Here is a 21,317-nt window from a genome sequence, read left to right on the forward strand (position 1 = left end):
AAAAAATTGGCCAGTTCAGTCCGATCTGATCTGGTTCGACCGAAAACTGTGATGCAGTGATTTTTTTGAACACTCCTAATTTTTACAACAAATTTGTAAAACGATCGAATTTATTATATTTTTTAAATGTCAATGATAATTTATAATTTTATGCAAAATATCAAGATTATAAAACATAATTCAAGAAAATAAAATTCATAACTTATAATTTTATTATTATATTTTTCAAATGTCAAATGAGAATTCATACTGATTGCTTGCCATGTACCATAGAAAATAAAATTCAAGATAAGTGTTGTTGTAAATTTAATCTACAAGGAGGAAATAATCTCTAATTTAGTGTCAAATTTGTAATTTGATAAGGGTGTCGTCTTTTTTTTTGTCATACCAATTGATTAACAAACTTAAAATATATACTTGAATTTTTATTTTATAAAATTATGGTAATACATTGCTTTGTTTGTATGAATGCGAAGCTTTTTTATTCAATTTATATATATATATATAAGAGTTAAAACATTATTTTTTTTAATAAAATATTTAGCAAATGAATTTAGAGTTTTTTAAAACAAATTGACTCTAAATTTGTATGATTTACAATGATGGCTCTCGGACATCCTCACCTCTCTACTCTGTACCGGCACTCGATCGGTTCATCACAGACAGACTGATGCTCCAATGGATCCAATCCATCCCAGAGAGACGACTCAGAAGAGAGAGAGAGAGAGAGAGAGTGACGGATCTCATCGGGTAAAATTGTCAAGGGGAGCAATTTTTAGTTGAATTCAACAGTTTTTAGGTGAAATTGCCGCAAGGGTTTAGATCGTTCGTGACAATAGTGAGGAGCTCGGTTCGAAATCTACTCAGAATTTTCTGTCTTTCTATTCTTCGGTCGATCCGCCGGAAAGGTCAAATCTCCACCGCAGATTTCCCGGCGGAGGAGAATGGAGAACGCCGACTTGTTCGGGTCGTCGACGGCGCCTCTGACGTGGCACGACTTCCTGGAGCGCATGCGACAACCCTCCGCTGCCGATTTCGTCAAAGCCATCAAGAGGTCTCTCAGTTCCTCTCTCTAATCGATTTCTACGCTAATCTTCACCATAATTTTGTGGACTCTTCAGAATTCATGCAAGAATATTTTGAACTAACCCTAATAAGGACTCTTTGATCCGCGGAACAAGGCTATCTTGCTTTCCGTTATTATTCATTTATTGCTTCTAATTTTGAGGGTTGATTCATCTAGTTATGTTGGAGCAAGTAATGCTAATGAAAGATTGTTTTGGGAAATCTAATGCGCATCGGTTTTATATGGTATGCGTGTATACTGTTTTGTTCCTCCTAAACTAGCTAACATATTCTATATCATGCTAAAATCTTGGTTTAGGAACACATGGACTAACCCCAGTCCCTTGTGAATGGAACACTACTATTGACTTGCCCACATTAGATTAAATCTTTTGTGTTTTCTTTTTCACCGCCACTTACGTCAGACATCTCTGAATTCTGAGCATTCCAAACAAATGTATGGCTTGAAGGTATTTGTTAATACATGGAAGAATGGTATGGTTTACAGCCAGTTCTACTGTTCTGAGCAGACAAGGTGCTGATTGTACTGGAAGCTTTGTCATGGCCTATAACTTAATTGTCATTTATCTTGCATCTTTGGTTGAACCGTTGAAGGATGCAAAAAGTTCACACACTCTCTTGCACACATATATTGTATAAGTCATTCAAAGGGGTCTGAAGGGGCCATTTTGCTTGTGGCAGTTTTATTGTGTCATTTGCAAACAACTCTCCCGATCCAGAAAGGGACAGTGCTGCTGTGCAGGAGTTTCTTAGCAACATGGAAGCAGCTTTTGGGGCTCACTCACTTTGGGCTGGATGCTCAGAGGAGGAATTGGAGAGTGCTGGTGAAGTGAGTTGGTTCTCTCAATTTGACTGCCTTTATTGGATAACATTATTATGAGTAATCTTCTTGCAACATATGCAAGCATTTTGGTTTAGACTTTTCTATTCCTTCTCATCCCTTTGGTATTTATTTATGAGTCTTTTTTTCTGCTTCGCTGCATAAGTTGGAGTAGTAGCATTCATGTCCCTGCATGATGCTCTTCACACATTCATCTGTGTTGAGTTGTTTTGCAAGTCTGAATCTGAACAGAGAAATTAATTTAAGTAAATTGCTGTTGTGGGAATAGTCTGCTAACCAAAAGGAATTTATACGAGAGCCTTGGAACACCCCCACCCCCCTTCTTGCCTATGAAGATTTTCTACCCAGAGAGCTTTTGAATTGAATAAACAGCTTATTTCATGGAAAATATAACTAAAAATTATTAGAAAAAAGAATAAGCCAAATTTCACATTCTCCATATTGCAAGGAAGTGCGAACAACAAAAAAGTTTTAGTATATAATTTAGAAAGTTCAATCAGTAAACAAATAGAAAGGCTTGGTTACAAAACACTAAAATTAACAAGTCTTAAAGGATGGATTAATATGCATAAAGATTTGTTTTATTTAACAATGCATTCCAAGTTAGCTTTTCCAAACTTGCAATGAGTAGGATGTTTATCATAGCGATTCATGCATCTGAGGCAGGTCCTAAATTATTACATGGGCGCTAAAGGATTCAAATCTAAGCATGTTGGGTTTCAGTCACTTGACACGTCAAAATGTTTTTGGCATCTTTTGGTTTTTAGCAGTAGCAGTGTTGACAGCCAAATGCTTTTATGTCCTTTTTGTCACTGTTTTTTTGCATATGGTTCCCACCTAGTGGGATAAAGGCTTGTGATTGTGGTGGTGGTGGTTTTTGTTTTGGCATATGGTAGTTACAAATTTCTTTCAATTACAGGGACTGGAGAAGTATGTAATGACAAAGTTATATACTCGTGTATATGCTTCACTCCCAGATGATGTGAAAGTTGATGATCAACTTTATGAGAAGATAGCTTTAGTTCAACAATTTATACGGCCAGAGAATTTGGACATCAAGCCACCTTTTCAAAATGAAACGTCATGGTTGGTAAGTACATAAATGGATGCCTGCAGTTTCTTTTATGACATGTCAAATTATTATCAGTGGCATACCTTTGAAAAGTTGACGCTAGCTAATTGACATTGGTAGTACTATTTTAGAATTTTGCTTTTCTTTAGAATATTAATAATACATATTTTATGAGAGGGTAAAATACCTTTGACCCTCCTTTAACTCCCTTATACTTCAAAATGCAACACATAATCCCCTTGGACTTCCGAGTGAAGTGAAATTGTTAATTAGTCGGTCTAAGTAAAGCTCCATGCATTAAAATTATTTTCTTATGTAAACCTAATGAATAAATCTAATAAAATAAGGTCAATGGGCTCTTAAAAAGATAGAGAGATTTCTCTTAGTGAGTGCTTTCCAGTTCCTTCTGGCTTCTAGGATTACATGACTGTTTCATTTGACGTTCTCATTTCTTATTCTTTAGCTGGGTAGGGCAGATCAGATGAGTGTGGCTTCTGTTAAGTAATGAAACAGTTTCTCTCTCTACTAACCTTGTCTGACAAAGGTAAGAGCACTTTTTTCTCAAAAATTTTTATGGACAACCCACTTGGTCCTACTCTTGCTTGTAGCAAGCTGCAGACAATAGGTGTGACACCCGGTGTAACCGGTGTTAAGAGAATAAAAAGGGAAGTAAGTAAACTTCCAAAAATACCCTTGAAAAGGTGATGGATCCTTGAGATTGAGAATACCCATGAGAAGGGTATTTTGGTAATTTGGATAGAGAAATCCAATAAAGGGTATTTTGATAAATTAAAATAATTCCTATGAAGAATTAGGTGTGTAAGTGAATAAAAATCCCAATTTGGTATTTATGTGGAGATATATGGGATTAATAAATTCACAAAGAGTAATTGGGAATTTTGGAATTTAATTCCATAAAGGAAATTTAATTTTGAAATAGGGAAAATGGTGGATATTAAATTATTTGAGGAGAATAATTATATTTTCCCTAAGTTGTGAATTAATGTGGTAATGCCACTTGGAGAGATGAGATTAAACTTGGAAGCCAAGGTTAGTGTCTTGTTGTGACACTTGGCATTTTGTGGTTCAAGTATAATTGGGTGAATTAAATAAATGCAAAAGTTATGATAATTGGTCTTGTAAGCATTTAATGAGAGGCATAATTATATGGATTAAAGTAAATCCAAAAGAAAATGGTAAATGGTCACCATTAATGCCTTGGAAAATATGAGATTTAAATAAATCTAATGAAAAATGGGAAAATGGTCACCCATTAATGCTTGGAAAATTGTGGGATTTATTTAAATGAGAAAGAAAGTATTATGTCTTTCAAGTGGTCTCTCATGTGATGGTTATGAAAATAGTCTCATTTAAGTAAATGAGAAATAAATGAAAAATGCAAGTGATCTAAGGGCTTAGATGCATTCTTGAGAAGTAGAATGAATCCAAAGGTGAGGATTCAAAGAGAAGAAATGGCATGGATTGCCAAATATTAAGAGATGAGTGGTTGAGATTAAATCTTTCAAAAGCACTTGGATTGTGCTTTAAATTGAAGGTTGAGATCTTCTCTTATAAAGTGAATAAAATCCAATGGATGAGAGTAATCAAGACCAAAGCACATGGATTGTGCTTTCTTGTGTGGTTGGGATTTTCTTTCAAAAAGCAAATGGAAATCAAGGGCTAAGATCAAGTCTTGAAATTGAGATTTCAAGACAAGAGTAGTATTTAAAGGGAAAGTAAGCCCTTGTCTCAAGTTTTGCCATTTCAAAGAGAGAAAGAAAATGAGAGGAAGGAAGAGTTGTCTTCCAAGAAGAAGAAAGGGAGAAAATGAAAGAATGGAGAAGAAAGGAAGATCAAATCAAGGTAAGTTCCATTCTTCTCTTCTCTACTTAGTGATCTTATATGCAAGGAAAGTGAGTTTTTGTTTTAATGCCATCCTAGATGGGAGAAGAGAATGGGGAAGCTCTCTTGAGAAGAAGATTTAAAGCTTCAAAGAGAAGATTGTTAAGGTAAGGGATGGCCCCAAGTGGTGGAGGCCTTGCATTGCATTGTAAGTAGGTTGCATAAATCTTTATGTATCTTTTTGCATGCTTTATTTGTTCATGAGACCTATGGCCATGGGGGTGGGAAAGAAGTGGTAGGTTGATGCCTCAAACCATGTTGGGTTGTGAGGATGAAATGACCTAACCATACTTGCATGCATTTGTTATTACATAGACTTGTTATGCTTGTATTTACTTTGCATATGCACCCTTATTGAGCTTTGAGCTCATGAGGTTTTATCCTCCCCTTGTAGGTTGTTCTTATGCCAAAAGAAGAAAAGGGAATGTGTTGGAAGCTTGTGGTCGAAGCTCATGGTGTATCATTTTATTTTTGTTGTAAAGCTAAGGTTATGGCTTGAGAAGCCTAGGTTTGTGGTGTTCAATTTGTGGTTTAATGGCTTAGGGAAGCCTATTATTGGTAAGTGCTTCATGTGATGTATGTTAAGGGTTGCAAGGGCTTGTGAAGGCTTAGAACCATGAATGTAATTTATTTGGAATAAATTGTGAGTTGGAAAAAAGAATTTTTGTTGTAAAAATAGGCTTGGAAATTGGAAATGTGGAAATTTTCAATGCATTTTTTTTTGGAGTGGAATTTCTGGAAAATTTGGGGTTTTATAGCCCAAAGAGAATAAAAAAAAAAGGGAGAGAAAAGGAGGGAACCAGCAGCGGGAAGCTGCTGGAAATCAGTAGCAGCAGGCCGCAGCCTGCGCGCGGGCTGGGCCGCAGGGGCGGCCGCGCGCGCGGGCTGCTGCGGCCGCGCGCGCGAGCAGGCGGCCGCGCGGCCAGCCCGCGCAGCCAGCGCCCAGCGAGGCCCCGCGCGGGCCCTGCGCGGGCCAGTGGGCCCTGCCGGCCAATTTTTTTAAAAAAATTGGAATTTTGGGAGAAATTAGGGCATTTCTAAATCGATTTTGGGCCCCGGAGGAATTTTCAAAGCAAATGGATTTTCGGGCATTTTTGGAGAAAACACCGAAAATTTGGAAAATTGAAAATGATGAGTTTTTCCTCCAAAATTGGTGATCCATCAATGGATTGGTTTAAATGGTGATTTTCTTGGAGCCCGGTAAAATTCTTCGATGAGAAAAAAATTAACGAGAAAATGGCGATTAGGCGCCTGAAGGAGATTTTCCTTATAGCCAATGCAGTGTGGCTAAAGCCCAATTCCGCTAGCGAATCCTGGGATTCAGCGAAGGGAAGGACGAGCCTAGATCCCACCTAGGGCGTTTCGTCTTGAAACACGATCCACCCTTCGCCTAAAGCACCGGGCAGGTGGACAATTCGGGTGATTGTTCACGAGTAACACCCGTAAGTGGGAGCGGGGCGTTACAATAGGTCAGGTAGTGATTGTTTGGTGATTCTGTGTTATAAAAAAGTTGAATCAGTTGACCATTACTTTTACATTGTGTTTTTTGATGACTGCCTTAGGAAGTTGCAACTATATCTAGGACTGTAACCTGCGCTCACCACTGATCCCCTGCAAGGAAGGACTCATAGAAAGCCTTTGCTCTAAACTTACCATCTGAAAAATGCAACCAAAACAGTAGTATCTTGCCCCCCTTCTAGCCCTGAAACACAATACTTAAGCTGAAGAAGCTGCAAGAAAACTCCTGAAGTCCCAATCATTTTAATGTTTCCTCAAAGAGATGTCCTGAGTCAGCTGGCTATTTACACTATCCTCGTGCAGTCTGTTACCTAATTCTCATTATTCATGGTAGAAGAGAACAAAGAATTGTATTGATCTCCTCACAGAATCCACACACCATCCGTGATACTAAAATTTCATTCTCTAGCCACTTCTGACTACGAATCTGAAATGATCCATGCCATTTGCCCAAAACTTAAAGGATTCCTCTTAAGAGCCCACATTGTAACACACAGAACCATCTGGCTTAGACCAACCAGCCCAAGAGGGTCTATTATCTATCCCTTTCACATACAAATCTCCAAAATTCTTATTCAAAAGAGCGTTATTGAAGATTTCTGGCATCATTATTATGCTGCTATTTTGTGATAGAAGAGCACACTTTCACCCCAGAGATACTTGAATTCCTCCCTTGCACCACTCTGCAGAAAATATTATTGCTACTTCTCAAGCTTCTTCAGCAGTGAAGTAGGAAGGGGAAAAAATGACATGACATAGGCAAACTTGAGAGAATACATGTTAATAAGAACTGGCCTATCCACTTCTTCCAAGGTGCTTATGCCATGAGGCACTCAGTTTTTTGGGATCTCTGTATACCTCTGTCCTAACACACTCCCCCTTTTTTGTTTACTATAAACAAAAAATAAGGCTCCTATGACATACTCGTGGAAAGGCTTTCAACTGTTACAAGTTTTTTTTTTTTTGGCAAAGGCAATTAAGACTTGTTGTATGTTGTTTCTAGAGCTCGTCACAGTTGAAATATATTTGTGTGTTTTTTTTTTATGTTATTCATGAAGTTAGTAGTAACTGATTTTATTCTTTGCTACCCAAAGAGGTTACTTTTGCGAGTTCAGTAACAATATCAATCTGTCCTGTTTAGTGGTGATAAACTTCTGGCCCCTTATAGGAAGCAGCTTTACTCTCTTGTACTTCCATTATGACAGCTTGCTCAGAAGGAGCTGCAAAAGATCAATATGTACAAGGCACCAAGAGACAAACTTGTTTGTATCCTCAATTGTTGCAAGGTCATCAGTAACTTACTAATAAATGCTTCCATTGCGTCAAACGAGGATCCTCCTGGAGCTGATGAGTTTCTTCCTGTTCTTATTTATGTCACCATAAAGGTAAAGTCAATTGTATGTTGTGCAACAACTTGGTTTGCTCAATCATTGGTACATGTGTTGAGTTTTATTTCTCCATTACTAATCATTTCAGTGTGAATGTTCCTTAATTTTCTTTTTATCTTGTATGTCTATTTCAACATTAATTAAGACCATTTTTCCTCTTTCCATTGAATTTGTCTATTCAATAAGATTACTCCTCATTTTTTTTTCATCTGGCACCATTTTTCGTAACTTGCATTACATCAAAATCTCGTCCTACTTTATCAAGGTTGATATTTTTGATATTTGCTTCAAAATATGGGATCATGTTCGCCAATGATTTGATTTGGGTTTTCCATTTGAATGGTCATTCCTAAATTAAAAAGTTCATTTCAAAGCTATCATAAGAGTGAATGATGTCAGAAACTTTTTACTACACTGAGCTGAAAAGTTATTGGAACTTTATGAACTGTTTGAAGTGGGAATTATCACAACCTGATACTAGGGGTATCACTGACACGGATACCTAGGAAAGCCGTGAGCCCCCTAGGGATTTACAGGCCTTTGAATAGTCCATCTCTATACATAGGCCATCAAGACCAGGAATCACCATGAATATACTGCACACATGTAAAATAATAAAATATCAAAATATATCAGCATGTTCACAACAGACAATCCCATTGATATTTCTAATTTTCTAGATAACCATTTGCAAATGAAAGTCAATACTCTATCTGTAAATTTGAGCCTGACTGACTGTATCAATGCTTCTGGGTATATCTATATCCTTATGGCTGTATTGTCAATACAAAAAATGGACTCTCCTATACAGTATCCAGAAGTGCACATCTAATGAAAAATAAAAATAAATTGAGCATACAAGATTGTCCACCTAGCCTTCTAATATCTGGCTACCTTGCAGCAGAATGAGAGATAATTTCTCAAATATCTGTAAATGAGGAATATAAACAGGATGAGTCTCTAAGACAGTCAATAGATAACCTATGCTAAGATGGATGTGAGACAAGTGAATGCATAATTGCATATAACTATAGGGGTTAGTGCAAGAAAACTTTTCATGATGTGGTTCAAAAATAAGTACAACTAGAACATAGTTTCCGTATGTTGTGTATCATATCAAATTCCAGATCTATCAGATCAAGGTAACAATCATGTCATACCAAGAAGCAAAAATCATATATGCATCATCACATACCAAGTCACAATCGCCAATTCTTATCTGTAACTTGTCTCCCTAGTAGTTATGAAATTGTAAGTGAATGTAAATGGGTTTATGCCAGAAGTTTAAATATTTACAGTACAATTTTGTGCATGCATGAATAAAAGGATATAATGATTAAGACACCCTATCAAAGTATAAATAATCTATCCATAGTGCTATTGTAGTGCATGCTCAGCTGCATGTACTCGTGGGTGTGTCTGATACACCTAAAACTCAAAAATATATGTATTAGTATCCCGTCAAGTCCAAGTCGTATGACTTATCCAACTTGATTGTGCACTAATTTTAATACTTCTATCAACCTAAAATGGGCCGTCCTAACCTAATTTTGGTTCCTAATCGAGAATTTGAGTTTAAGCTATAGATCAATTGGTCAAAAAGTTAAATTGGGCAATGTTAAATAGTTCCCTAAGGTATTTTGGTTCGTTTTCTTCAAAATTAGGTTGGTTTTAGTTTTACAATGGGTTCAAGGGTCGGGGATGACTCAACATGGTTTGATTTTGGTCATTTTTATGAATTTTTTGGTTGGCTCTTGTCGCATTTTGATTAGGTTGGTACCTTAGTTGAGGCCTTGGGTCACCCCTTTCTCTATTTTATTTTTATTTTGAGTTGGGTTGTTAGTTTGGTTCAATTCAATTCCATTTTTGAGTTGGCTATTAGTGTTGGTTATGGAATCCTAGATTTTGGTTGGGTTTTTTGGTGGGTGATTTCCATTTTGAGTACAACAACAACAACATATCCAAGCTTTATCCCACTATGTGGGGTCGGCCACTATGTGTGGAATTCTAGACTTTCATGTATTTCTGTCTTTTGTCATATCTTCATTTAGGTCCATATACTAGGGTGATTTCCATTTTGAGTACTTAAAAAAAATCATTTCGGGTAGAAAGCTCCCCACCTTCTCCAGTTGGGCCTAGCCCCTGTCAAAGATCCAAATCCTGTGTGAGAGGCACAATGGGGACCCAAGCGGGGTCTCGGTGGCAATGATTCCAGCCAGCTCTAGCCAGAACCCTAGGGTCAAGTCAACCGAGGATCACACTTGGGCTTAATGGGCTCAGGTCTCTATCATTTCAGTTGAGTTGTTAGGGAAACCAGTCTGTGGGGGAAGCAATATTGGCCAAGATGACAATAGGGGTTCATCAATCCATCCAACAAAGGTTACCTTCTAAAGTTGGGCAAGGGCCAATGGGTTTCGGTTTTGTGTTCAAGCCTCTATGTGGGAGATGGAGTTTGGTCTAGGCAGGTGATTCCATTCGGGTTCAGTTTCAGCCATAAAAGGTGCATCCCAAAGCCATACATTCATAAATACAGGCAAGAGATTGAAGAGAAAGGAGAGTCTTTCACCTGTGTTCCACACTATTGGCCGTGCACAAGCCTTCATCAAAGGTTCCCCTTCTCTCCTTTTCTTCTTGGTAACCCTTGGTCACCTCATCCTCTCTCACAGCTCACTCCCACACTCTGTTAGCTTTCTTGTCCTATTCACTCCCTCTTCACAATTCACTGTTGTTCATACACAATTAATGAAGAACGCTTCAGTTGCTTGAAATTTTTAGTGCAAACAGGCCTTGGCATAATAAGACCGCAGCTCACTTAGGATCTTCACAGGAATAAATGCTGAAGTTCTTAGCTTTTACTTGGAAATGATCATTAATGTTAACCCTTACAAATGACAAAATGTTTTGAACAAAACTTGTAAGAGCCACATAATCAAAGTTTATATGGTTGCCATAACTATTGATGGTTCATCAATGAATATGTTATTTGTTAATTTTCTCTTCTTCTTTTCACTCAAATTACCTTTGGTCTTGTCCCATCACTAGAAAACCTCAACCAGACACTTTTCAAAGAAGTTTGGTGTTGATCTCTAAATTTCTAGATGCATTGTAAGATTTCATTTCAGAAATGCCAGCAGACATAGTGGCTGTTATACATTTGTTAATGAGTAATAAAATTAATTGAACCTGAATAATGTTTTAAGCTTTTTGAAAAAGGTTGTTTCACTCTGTTTATCAAGATTTCAGTCTATTATTATTACCAAATATTCTTGTTTTATATTTGCATCTGGCAACTGCAATGCCTGCTTCTTCTTTTTTTGTTTTTTTAAATTTTCACCTGTGTTAATGCTCCACTTATTTAGACTTTAACCTTAGGTTTTGAATGTGGCTTTGGATTATTATTATCGTGCAGGCAAACCCTCCACAACTACACTCCAATTTGTTGTACATACAACGGTACAGGCGGCAGTCCAGATTAGTTGCAGAATCAGCTTATTTTTTCACAAACATGCTCTCAGCAGAGTCCTTCATTTTGAACATTGATGCCAATGCCCTTTCAATGGATGAAACCGAGTTCCAAAGTAACATGGAATCTGCCCGAGCCCTTCTCTCTGGCCTTTCAGCAGATACTTATGATCTGCCTAGTCAAAGCCCTGGAAGTCTTCTCACAAAGGCAGAATCTGTGGATCTTAAGCGGCAAGCATTGAACACAAAAAGGTATCAGGACCCCATAGCACAATCTCAGTTCTCACAAGGATCATTTGAAACAAAATCAGGGAACAAGGAAGAAGCACATGGAAAAGATCAGGAAGCCCTACACAAAGTTCCTTCTGTCTCGGATTTAGAGAATAGAGGAGCATTTATGCTTATGAAAGAGGATCAAACAAGCCAGATCTTTCAGGATTTCCCTTATTTGTTCTCGCAGGCTGGTGATCTGACAGTTGGTGATGTCGAAGAGCTCCTAAATAATTACAAACAACTTGTTTTCAAGTATGTTTGTCTTTCCAAAGGATTGGGAATTGCAACACCATCTCCTGCATTGCCCATTTCACAAAGTCGATCCCAAAAAGAAGCTGAGAACTTGAAGAAATCTGAAGATACTGGCGTAGGAGAGTTGAATACTGAGAATAAAGACACCAGTAAGACAGATCAATCACAAGAAGAGTCTGGAAACGCAAAGGGTTCCAAAGATACCGGAGCAGGTGATTTGAATAACGAGACTGCTGAAGATACTGATAAAAGGGATGACAACTCAAACAGAGGCTTTTTGCTAGGAGGAGAAAATTCTGAATCGAGGACAGTGCAAGATGGAGTATCAGTGTCTCAAGGTGAGTGAAGAGAGGGGACTTCCCATACATCTCTCTTCATACCTGCTTTGCATATAATATATGATGATACATCATACATACAAAGCCATGACAGCCATTGGGACAATCACATCTCTGGGTGACAGGCTTACAACTGGGAGCTTTTTGGGTCAGTGAAAAGAACAGAATCAAAAGTGAATAGGAAGTTTGAGCATGAAAGCACATGCCAGAGGAAATGTGTCCTTAAACCAGAATGATTTTGTTGTCTCAATCCAATGATTCTCTTTTCTTTCTGTTAATTTAGAAGTTTCATATGATATTGCTAGGAATTGGTTCTTTTCAGCGCGTACTATTTTTGATAATTCTAGTATTGGTGGTTGGCTGAGTTATTCCAATTTAAAAAATATATATGCACCTCCCATCCTCAGATGTTCCTTGAGACTTGGGGATATGTTGGCGTAAGCTTCATTTAAGTGAAAACCTCTCTCTCTCTCTCTCTCTCGAAACTTGAGTGTTGTTTTCTCTTAGCATTGGTTCCAAGAGAAAGTTGATAACACATCGTGACCTCTATATATACTATTTTTTGCAGCAACAGGCAGTTGGGTAGAAAAGAAGGAAAAGGCCTGAAATCATACAGGCAAACGCAGATGTGCTATGAACTGGCACCTGTTTCGCATTGTTGTTGGCAAGTCTTTAAAAACATTTGGGCATATTTTAAATGCTGTTTGGCTAATATAAACACTTAAGACTGCTTCACTACACAGCCATTGAAGTTAAAATTTGAGTACTCATTGAAGCATCAAATGTTGAAGATTGTCTATGAGTTAGTGATAAAATTATGTGCAGTGTTTTGTAAACACTTATGGAGTAATTGACAAGCAGGTAGCACTTTTGTAATATTAGTTATTAGTGGAGGGAAAATTCAATAATATCATAATCAGTCCTAGGAAATATTATCTTATTTTCCATAAATAGGATAGAAGGTGTTAAGGGTCGACCAATCGCATGTTCTCTTTCTATTTTCATAAGAGCTAAGGGAGTGAGAAGACTGTGAGTTATAATAGTCTTGTTTATTCTTGAAAAAGTTTGTATTATGGGAGAGAGAAAGAAGGAGAATCCTATACTGTTATCTATTAATAAAGAAGATGTTTGGTGGTGATTTTAATGTTGGATGTACTACATTCAAGTGGCATGAAGCAGAATAAAATTATGTCTCCTCATATGATTTGTGTGTTTCATTTATTGTTTTATTCTTGATTAATTTTTGTTCTCTATTATATATTTGTGTCCCATGTTGACCAGTGAGTTATGAGTGATTGTGAAGGGTATTTGATTAATTTTTTGAAAGGATTAAAATCTGCCAGTGCTCTTAATTTATAATATCAAACTAGTTTTTGGGGCAAGTATATGTTGAGATGATACTCCTTGAATTCCAAAGAAATGGAATAATAAGAGTGAGAGCTGTTGAAATCTTACAAAGTCGCCATGTTGGAAGTTCAAATCTAACTGAAATTAAACAAGAATATGCCAAGATATGTTGTTTATGCCCTTCTGTAGTCCATTATTGAACATTTTATTGAATCACACTTCCATGTTTCTAATAGAAGCAGAGAGTTACTTTCAAGTTGAATGTCCCACTCATTTAGATGGTATAAAGATATTTTTATGCCAAAAAATCATCCGAGAATAAAAAATTGTCTATTCCAGAGAGAAAAACATGCATCAAGATTAACTCGCTTATTTGCTGATAAAATGACGAGAATAATGAAGCACGATTATAATAGCATTCCCTGTGACCAATAACGAAACTCATCCTGTAGCAATCCATGTTATTCTTGGAGGCAATCTCATATAACTGGTTCAGGCCTCATAATAGAAGTTCACAATGCTTGAAACTGGGCCAGACCCAAGATCGTTCAAGACCCTATTAATAATCACAGGATGCTACATTAGGGAACAAAGAACACCAGTCACCTGGTAAGGACATCATCATTGTCCTTTAGGCTCATAAATATTAGAAGAATGCACAGTTCTTGAAGTTTGCCAAAATAAAATTAAAACATAATTTTATAATCTACAGATATTGCTGGTGGCTACTTCTTGGTACATGTGAAACTTGAAAATATAAGCCAGGGACCAACGGCCTGGAGATCTACAGTTCTAGTTACTTACAATAATACCTCTTTTAAGTATATACAAGGAAGGTCTAGTCACGTCATACTAGAGCCCAACGACAGGAAAATACACAAAAGGTTTCAACCATCAGCTTTGCTCTTTATAAGGAGTCCATATCAATTTGCTGACATCTACCTCAAGACCACCGCGGCCTGCAGCCTTTAGATGGCGATCCAAGACCTTTGGATCAGCACAAATGACATGCTGCCCTTTTCGATACTGGATCAGTTCTAAGCCCTGGAGCGTGCTCAAGATATCCTCTGCCTTAATGGCTGTCATGTCGCTGAGCTCCTGCAGAAAGCACATGCAGGGAAGGGCAAGTGAGATATCATAACACGGCACGTGCAGGAGATGCATGTCTATGCCGTGTGTTGAGAAGGGAAAGCATGGAGAGAACTGGTACTAGTAGAAGCAATTAATCCCACAATCAGATATGTCTTCTTTCATGGCCACCACTAGGAAGCCATTAACACAAGATATAATGACATCCCGAGTTTTTCTTTTTTTTTTATTTTGTTGGTCCTAATCAAGGAGTATCCTGTCTCTGACATCTAGCGTTGCTTAGAACACATAAAAGTTTGTGCAATAGCTCACCATCTAAAACAAGTAGCATAAATGATTTTCTATCCGTAAAATACATACCAACCACTTGGCCAAAAAAAAATAAAAGATACACCAACCTATAAAATATATATGAAATGAAAAAGGCCAAGGCCAAAAAGGACAAAAAAGGAAGTGGTGCAAAAACTTTGGAAACATGAACACAATATGAATGAAGGCAGCACTCCAATGTGAGAATAGCCCATAGAGTTAGTTAGTTCTTTCTTTGTTTTTCACCTTTCTTTTGGGATAAAAACCATTCTTGGAAAACTGCAAAACACATACAACCATCCCGCATAATAAGACATACACGAAATGAAGACAAAGGCCAAGGCTCAAAAAGACAAAAAAGGAACTGGAGCAAAAAAAAAAAAATGGAAACACAATCACAACATGAAAGAAGGCAATCCAATGAGAGAATTACCCATGGAGTGCTTTGTTGTTTCTTACCCTTCTTTCTTTAATTTGGTTTTCTTTGACGTAGCAATCATTCTTGGCCTTCTTCAAACAAGCCCACTTCAATATTTTTCACGAGTTAATGAGTTCTTTTTTCTTTTTTTTAGATCAGCACAAGTTTTAATGAGTTCAACTATGTTGTTTTAGCACTCCCATTTTCCATATAATGAATCCAATTCTATGATTCTGACAAGGGTGTGGCCATTAACACAAAAAGAAACAATCAAACAGCACAAGGAATAAAAAATCTAATGGGTGTTAATATACAAAAAGAAATTTTATGCAAAATTTTTATAGAGAATAATGTGACTCGTTAATAATCATACATTGGAAAGGAACATACCTATCAAAGTGATTCAATTGTAAATATGTTTCTGCCAAATCATAATGGCAGCATCTTCTATTCAAGAATTATGTAAATGTATCATTTCCCAAATTTAATTGCTATGACAAAAGAAACTATTTTGCTTTGGCAATATCTGCCTCGTTTCATTAAACAAGTATGCCATATTATATAGATTCATGGTATATGCATGTGTGGGGAGGTGGCTCTAGTCTAGAGGATTATGCAGATGAAAACATTGCCAGGACCATACATAAAAAAAAAAGGAAGGGGGTAGTGGGGGGGTAGGAAAAAGAGATGAATAGTAAATATTGGAAAAAGCTCTAGCAGGCAATTCAAAATATACCTTGATGGATATGTTACCCTTGTGCTTTTTCAGAATATCTAAGAGAACTCGCGTCCAGTATCCTCTGTAGCTTAGCAGCCCCAGGTCTGAGAGGGGTCTCTCAGGTGTGCCAACTTTACCTTCCTTCTTGGAAAGCTCATAAGCTGCACCATTTTGAAATGATACCAGCAATTATTCATTATAAAACCCATAAGATCAAAAGTAAATGAAAAACAGAACTTTTCCTCCAATTACTTTATCAGGAAGGTCCAAGAAGCATCAGTAACTGCACCCCCACCACCAACCCACCCCAAAATAAATAAATAGAAGTCATCTCGCATCAATGCATTTCGTTAAGCTCCAAGCTGCCCCCACTGAAATCATTCAGTGCTTGCTCTGAGCCATCAGGTCAATGGTTTATAACAATCACAAGGTTTGTACCCACATTTGTACCCACACATAGGTCATCAGCACGTTATAACTAGTGAGGTAGTAGGAGCAACAAAGCATTCCAAAACCTTGTGGAATGCTTCTATGGAACCTGGTTGGCATTGAACCTGGTCTTTAGGTCCGGCTCATATCCTTCTATGGATCCAACACTCTAACGTAAAAGAGAAAAATGAAGAGAGTTTGGAAAGAAAGTTGGCTTTAATCAAAAAATTCCTGTCACATTATTGTGAACTACAACACAACTCCAATATTTCCATTTTATTTCCACAATATCCAAAGCAAGGGGCATCAATGAGGTGTGCATTAGCTTGCTTTCAATAATCTTGCATTAGCTTGCTTTAGAAGACGATGCATGATGCATCATTTTGGATCATGGAGAACAATGTCCACAAGAATTTGACTGTCAGAGAAAGGGGTTATGTAATTCAGCACTACTTATACTGAGCCCTAAGAAAGAGGAACAGTAAAGAAATGAATGGAAAAAAGAGATGGAGAAGAAATTTAATCAGAAGAGAACTTACAGAATGCAATTAGGAATTTCCCATAGCCTTTCCTCTGATAGGGAGGAAGAGTGAGAATGCAGGCTAGGTTATAGGACTCCTCTGAATGCTTTTCCTGTGCCATTGCATGGAAAAGGCATGGTATGAGACATCAGTTTTTTCAATATTAATCACAAGCAGCCTTATTTTTGAAATGCAAACTTGGGATCATAATTCAATGGATAAAGCCCAATATAGAATCTTTGACAATATTCACATATATACAATGGGATAGTAAGAGGTTAACTGCATATTAGGTTGTTTAAGGTGACAGAAAACAAAAATAAACGGAAATGATGAGGCAATGAAGGACATCAAGATAGAAGCACTGTATACTTCATTTGAACCTTTATCTAATTTTACAATGCAGTTACACAAGGTTACTAGAGCTAAATGCAGCTTCTCAAGAGAGAAACAATCCATTTAGAAATATTAAGTTGATGTGGTGAAGGCAATAGTTTGATAGGCTAAGTATGACCTGCCTGACAGGGACTTGGTTAATCTCTACCCACGTGTTATAATGAGCATTGTCACTTTAAATTGAGATCCTTGTTTCCTGTGATAAGCATGATCAAAACTAAACATCCCATGGCATCAAACCATTTTCGACATAAAAAAATTAATAACAAACCCACACAATCATTTCACATGAAACAAAAGAATATTCCAAACCTAAATTCTAAAACTGCCATCCAATTGGAGGCCATGAACAAAATTTCATTTCTAAGAGTTGTGGAAACAGCCTCTTCACATATCAAGGAGGGTAAGGCTGCATATCAAAACAACCCTTCCCTGACCCTCACACGAACATTGTGCACTAAAGACACCCTTTTTTTGACTGTTGAAACTGCTAAACAGTTTTCCATTTCATTTTCCCAGGTAAAAAAATGAAAAGTAACAGAAAACCACAGCTCTAATGTTACCACCAAAACTAACTAAAACATTCCAAAACAACTACTACTGTTTTGCCACGTAATTAGATATCCAATAAGTAGTCATTCCCTTTTTTCTTTTTCTTTCCCCTAAGTAAAGAGGGGTAAGTCAGATACCAAGGGATCCTTGTGTGCAAATGAAATCACATTCAGCCCTCACCCCACCCATCCCACCAATGAGGTTAGGCTTGGCCAGCCTCCCGCCACCTATGGAAAGCACTACCCAGTCAATCTGCACCCAAGGAACATCCATGGCATCAGCAAGACCCTTGTTAGGCTTCAATGATAGCGTCATTAGCCCCTTCACCACTGAAACCCAATTGCTAACAGCAGAGGACCACAGGACCTAGGGGGTGCATCTGAGGTTCACAGGAAAGAAGTAGTCATTTCCATCTAAACTAATTGAGAGTATCCAATAATAATAACTTCGGGATCTATTGGGTTAGGCCTCCATTTTCTGTTTTTGTTTCCAAAATTGGAAATGGAAACAGAAAATAGCATTTGATTGCTAGTTCTCATTTTCAAAAAATTTTAAATTTTTTTTGGAAAAAAAGGTGAAAGGTGTTTTCATAATTTTGAATTCCCATTTCATTTTCATACTTTCCCCTCCCCACCCCATCAATCTCTCTCCCTTCCCACGACTGGTGACATTTACCACCAGCGGGAGTTGTCATACTCCAACAACTCCCAATCAGCTCTGCATGTCACCAATGTCCTACATGCGGCAGGAGGAAAAAGTGGGGGGGGGGGAAATAAAATCAAAAGCCAAAACTGAAAATAAAACAAAATTATCAAACAATATATCATTTTTTTAATTGAAAACAAAAATTGAGCATAAAAAAATAAAAACGAAAACTAGAAGTCGTGTTAAACACCCCCTTAATATTTGTCTCTTTTTGTTTGAGAGCTAAAGAGACAGAAAAATTCTAAATTTATTAGATGAAGTCATTAATTTCTTTCCATCTTAATGTAGATAATTTTTTCCTTTTATATATACTTGCACTGTAACTTTCTTTTTCCGTCTCTACTGCTACTAAAATGAGAATCTTATTAGTTTTTATTATTCAACAGAAATCATTTCCCAAATAAATTATTGCAGACTTTTCTCTCCACTGGCTCTGTCTTCTCTATACTTTCTCTATTATCGCGCTAAATCAATTTTGGTATCAGAACTTTCTTTCTTATTGCCTTCACTTTTAATTCTCCTCCTATCCCCTTTTGTTGTTATGCATCCACACCATGAACTCAGTCATCCTGGTCCCTGAACCTCGGAACCCCACCTAAATTTATGTGAACTTACTTCAACACTTGCTTTGTTTAGCTAGAAGTTATCCATAATAATAATAAAAGAAATTACCTAAAATAAATTGCATCTTCAGTTACACTATAAATAATGTCATAATTTTAGTTCTAGCCACTAGATTCATGACAGACATACGCAATTAAGTGATATTAATCAAATAGGTGTATGGTCAGTGTTCTGAAAAGTGCTAGGCACACTTAAGCGCAAAGTGAAGTGCATGCTTAAGCAAAGTGAAGCACATACAAATAAAATAAAGAGTATAAAGTTTTAGAAGCATAAAAAATATAAACTATTAAAAAAGAAATCATTAAAAAAACTAAATACAAATGAGGGCGCTGCAAATTTAACAAATAATGAGATACCATTTTTTCATTTATATTTTATTCCACTTTACAAGTTTATGCAACCATAGCAAAAACACATGGGGACATATATAGGGATACAATCTAGTCAGTTGTTGGTCCTAATAAAACTTGGAAGACAACAACATATCCAGCATTTATCCCACTATGTGGGGTCGGCTATATGAATTCTAGACTTCCATGTATTTCTATCTTTTGTCATATCTTCATTGAGATTCATACACTTCATATCAAACTTTAACGTCTCCCTCAAAGTCTTCTTAGGTCTGCCTCTACCTCTTTTTTTGATTAATTGTTCCATTTCATCAACTCTCCTCACAGGAGCGTCTCTTGGTCTCCTTCTCACATGACCAAACCATCTTAGTCTAGTCTCTCTCATCTTCTCCTCTATTGGCACTACTCCTATCTTATTACGAATAACTTCATTTCTAATTTTATCTTTTCTTGTATGGCCGTGCATCCATCTTAACATCCTCATCTCCGCTACACTCGTCTTTTGCTCATGTTGGTATTTGACTGCCCAACATTCTGAGTCGTACAACAAAACTGGTCTTATAGCTATCCTATAGAATTTTCCTTTCAATTTTAATGGGATTTTATCATTACATAACACCCTCGATGCATTTCTCCATTTTAGCCAACCTGCCTTAATTCTATGTGTGACATCCTCGTGAATTTCTCCATCTTTTTGAATCACTGATCCCAAATATCGAAAATGGTCTTTTCTTTGTAAGATTTGGTCTTCCAATTTTATTATAACATCCTCCACTCTTGCATTCTTACCAAATTTACATTCCATATATTCTGTTTTCTTTCTGCTTAATTTAAATCCCTTAGATTCTAAATTGTTTCTCCATAACTCAAACTTAGTGTTCACTCCGTCTTTTGTTTCATCCACCAACACTATTTCGTCTGCAAATAGCATACACCATGGCACATCTGTCTGAATATCTTTAGTGAGTTCATCCATTATTAAAGCAAATAAGTATGGACTTAGTGCAGAACCTTGATGCAATCCTATTGTAATTTTAAACGGTTCAGTATCCTCTCCGCATGTTCTGACCCTTGTCTCTGCACCATGATACATGTCCTTAAGGGCTTGTATATAGGCTATTCGGACTCCTTTCTTCTCTAAAACCCTCCATAATACTTCTCTAGGGACCCTATCATAGGCCTTTTCTAGATCTATAAACACCATATGTAGGTCCTTCTGATGATCTCATATAGCTTCCATTGTTGACCTACCGGGCATGAAACCAAACTGATTTTCTGAGACCTCTGTTTCTTTTCTGAGCCTCTGTTCTATTACTCTCTCCCAGAGTTTCATGGTATAGCTCATTAACTTAATTCCTCTGTAATTTTCACAGTTTTGAACATCTCCTTTGTTCTTATATATAGGGACCAAAGTACTCTTCCTCCACTCATCTAGCATCTTTTTTTATTTAAGAATCGCGTTAAATAATTTCGTTAGCCAGGAGATACCCTCTTCTCCCATGCATTTCCATGCTTCTATTGGTATATTATCCGGTCCCACCGCCTTATGATTTTTCATCTTTTTTAATGCTTGCCTTATTTCATTTGGACTTATGAGTCGATAAAATATATAGCTCACGTTCCCTTCGGAGTTACTAAGATGTCCCAACCTAACTCTTGTGTCGCCATCATCATTGAATAATTTTGTAAAATACTCATTCCATCTCTCCTTAATCGCTCCCTCATTC

General features: G+C 37.1%; 2 protein-coding genes across 2 annotated transcripts in view; one reads left to right on the forward strand and one right to left on the reverse strand.

The window, feature by feature from the left end:
• The first annotated feature begins 583 nt into the window (after positions 1-583).
• Positions 584-12,591, forward strand: LOC127800267 (vacuolar protein sorting-associated protein 9A-like). The gene is made up of 5 exons (XM_052334783.1): positions 584-1,054; positions 1,768-1,915; positions 2,847-3,017; positions 7,625-7,804; positions 11,217-12,591. Exons 1-5 carry the CDS (start codon positions 945-947, stop codon positions 12,138-12,140), a joined length of 1,533 nt encoding a protein of 510 aa, XP_052190743.1. The 5' UTR covers positions 584-944; the 3' UTR covers positions 12,141-12,591.
• Positions 12,592-14,086: 1,495 nt separating this feature from the next.
• Positions 14,087-21,317, reverse strand: part of LOC127800121 (histone acetyltransferase of the MYST family 1-like) — a 34,878-nt gene continuing 27,647 nt past the window's right edge. The window contains exons 7-9 of the mRNA XM_052334560.1: positions 16,982-17,075; positions 16,032-16,174; positions 14,087-14,577 (exon numbers count right to left, since the gene is read on the reverse strand). Of these exons, the coding sequence (XP_052190520.1) occupies positions 14,374-14,577; positions 16,032-16,174; positions 16,982-17,075 (441 nt within the window). The 3' untranslated portion in view covers positions 14,087-14,373. The remainder of the gene's footprint in view (positions 14,578-16,031; positions 16,175-16,981; positions 17,076-21,317) is intronic.

Source organism: Diospyros lotus, chromosome 4 (assembly GCF_014633365.1).
Source record: "Diospyros lotus cultivar Yz01 chromosome 4, ASM1463336v1, whole genome shotgun sequence".
NCBI lineage: Eukaryota > Viridiplantae > Streptophyta > Magnoliopsida > Ericales > Ebenaceae > Diospyros > Diospyros lotus.

What these genes read in the sequence shown, in the direction of transcription:
- LOC127800267 (XM_052334783.1), top strand. Translation starts at nt 945, where the DNA reads ATGGAGAACGCCGACTTGTTCGGGTCGTCGACGGCGCCTCTGACGTGG. An exon ending in AAAATGAAACGTCATGGTTG is followed by an intron (nt 3,018 to 7,624) that starts GTAAGTACATAA and finishes CCATTATGACAG; the next exon opens with CTTGCTCAGAAGGAGCTGCA. An exon ending in TTATTTATGTCACCATAAAG is followed by an intron (nt 7,805 to 11,216) that starts GTAAAGTCAATT and finishes ATTATCGTGCAG; the next exon opens with GCAAACCCTCCACAACTACA.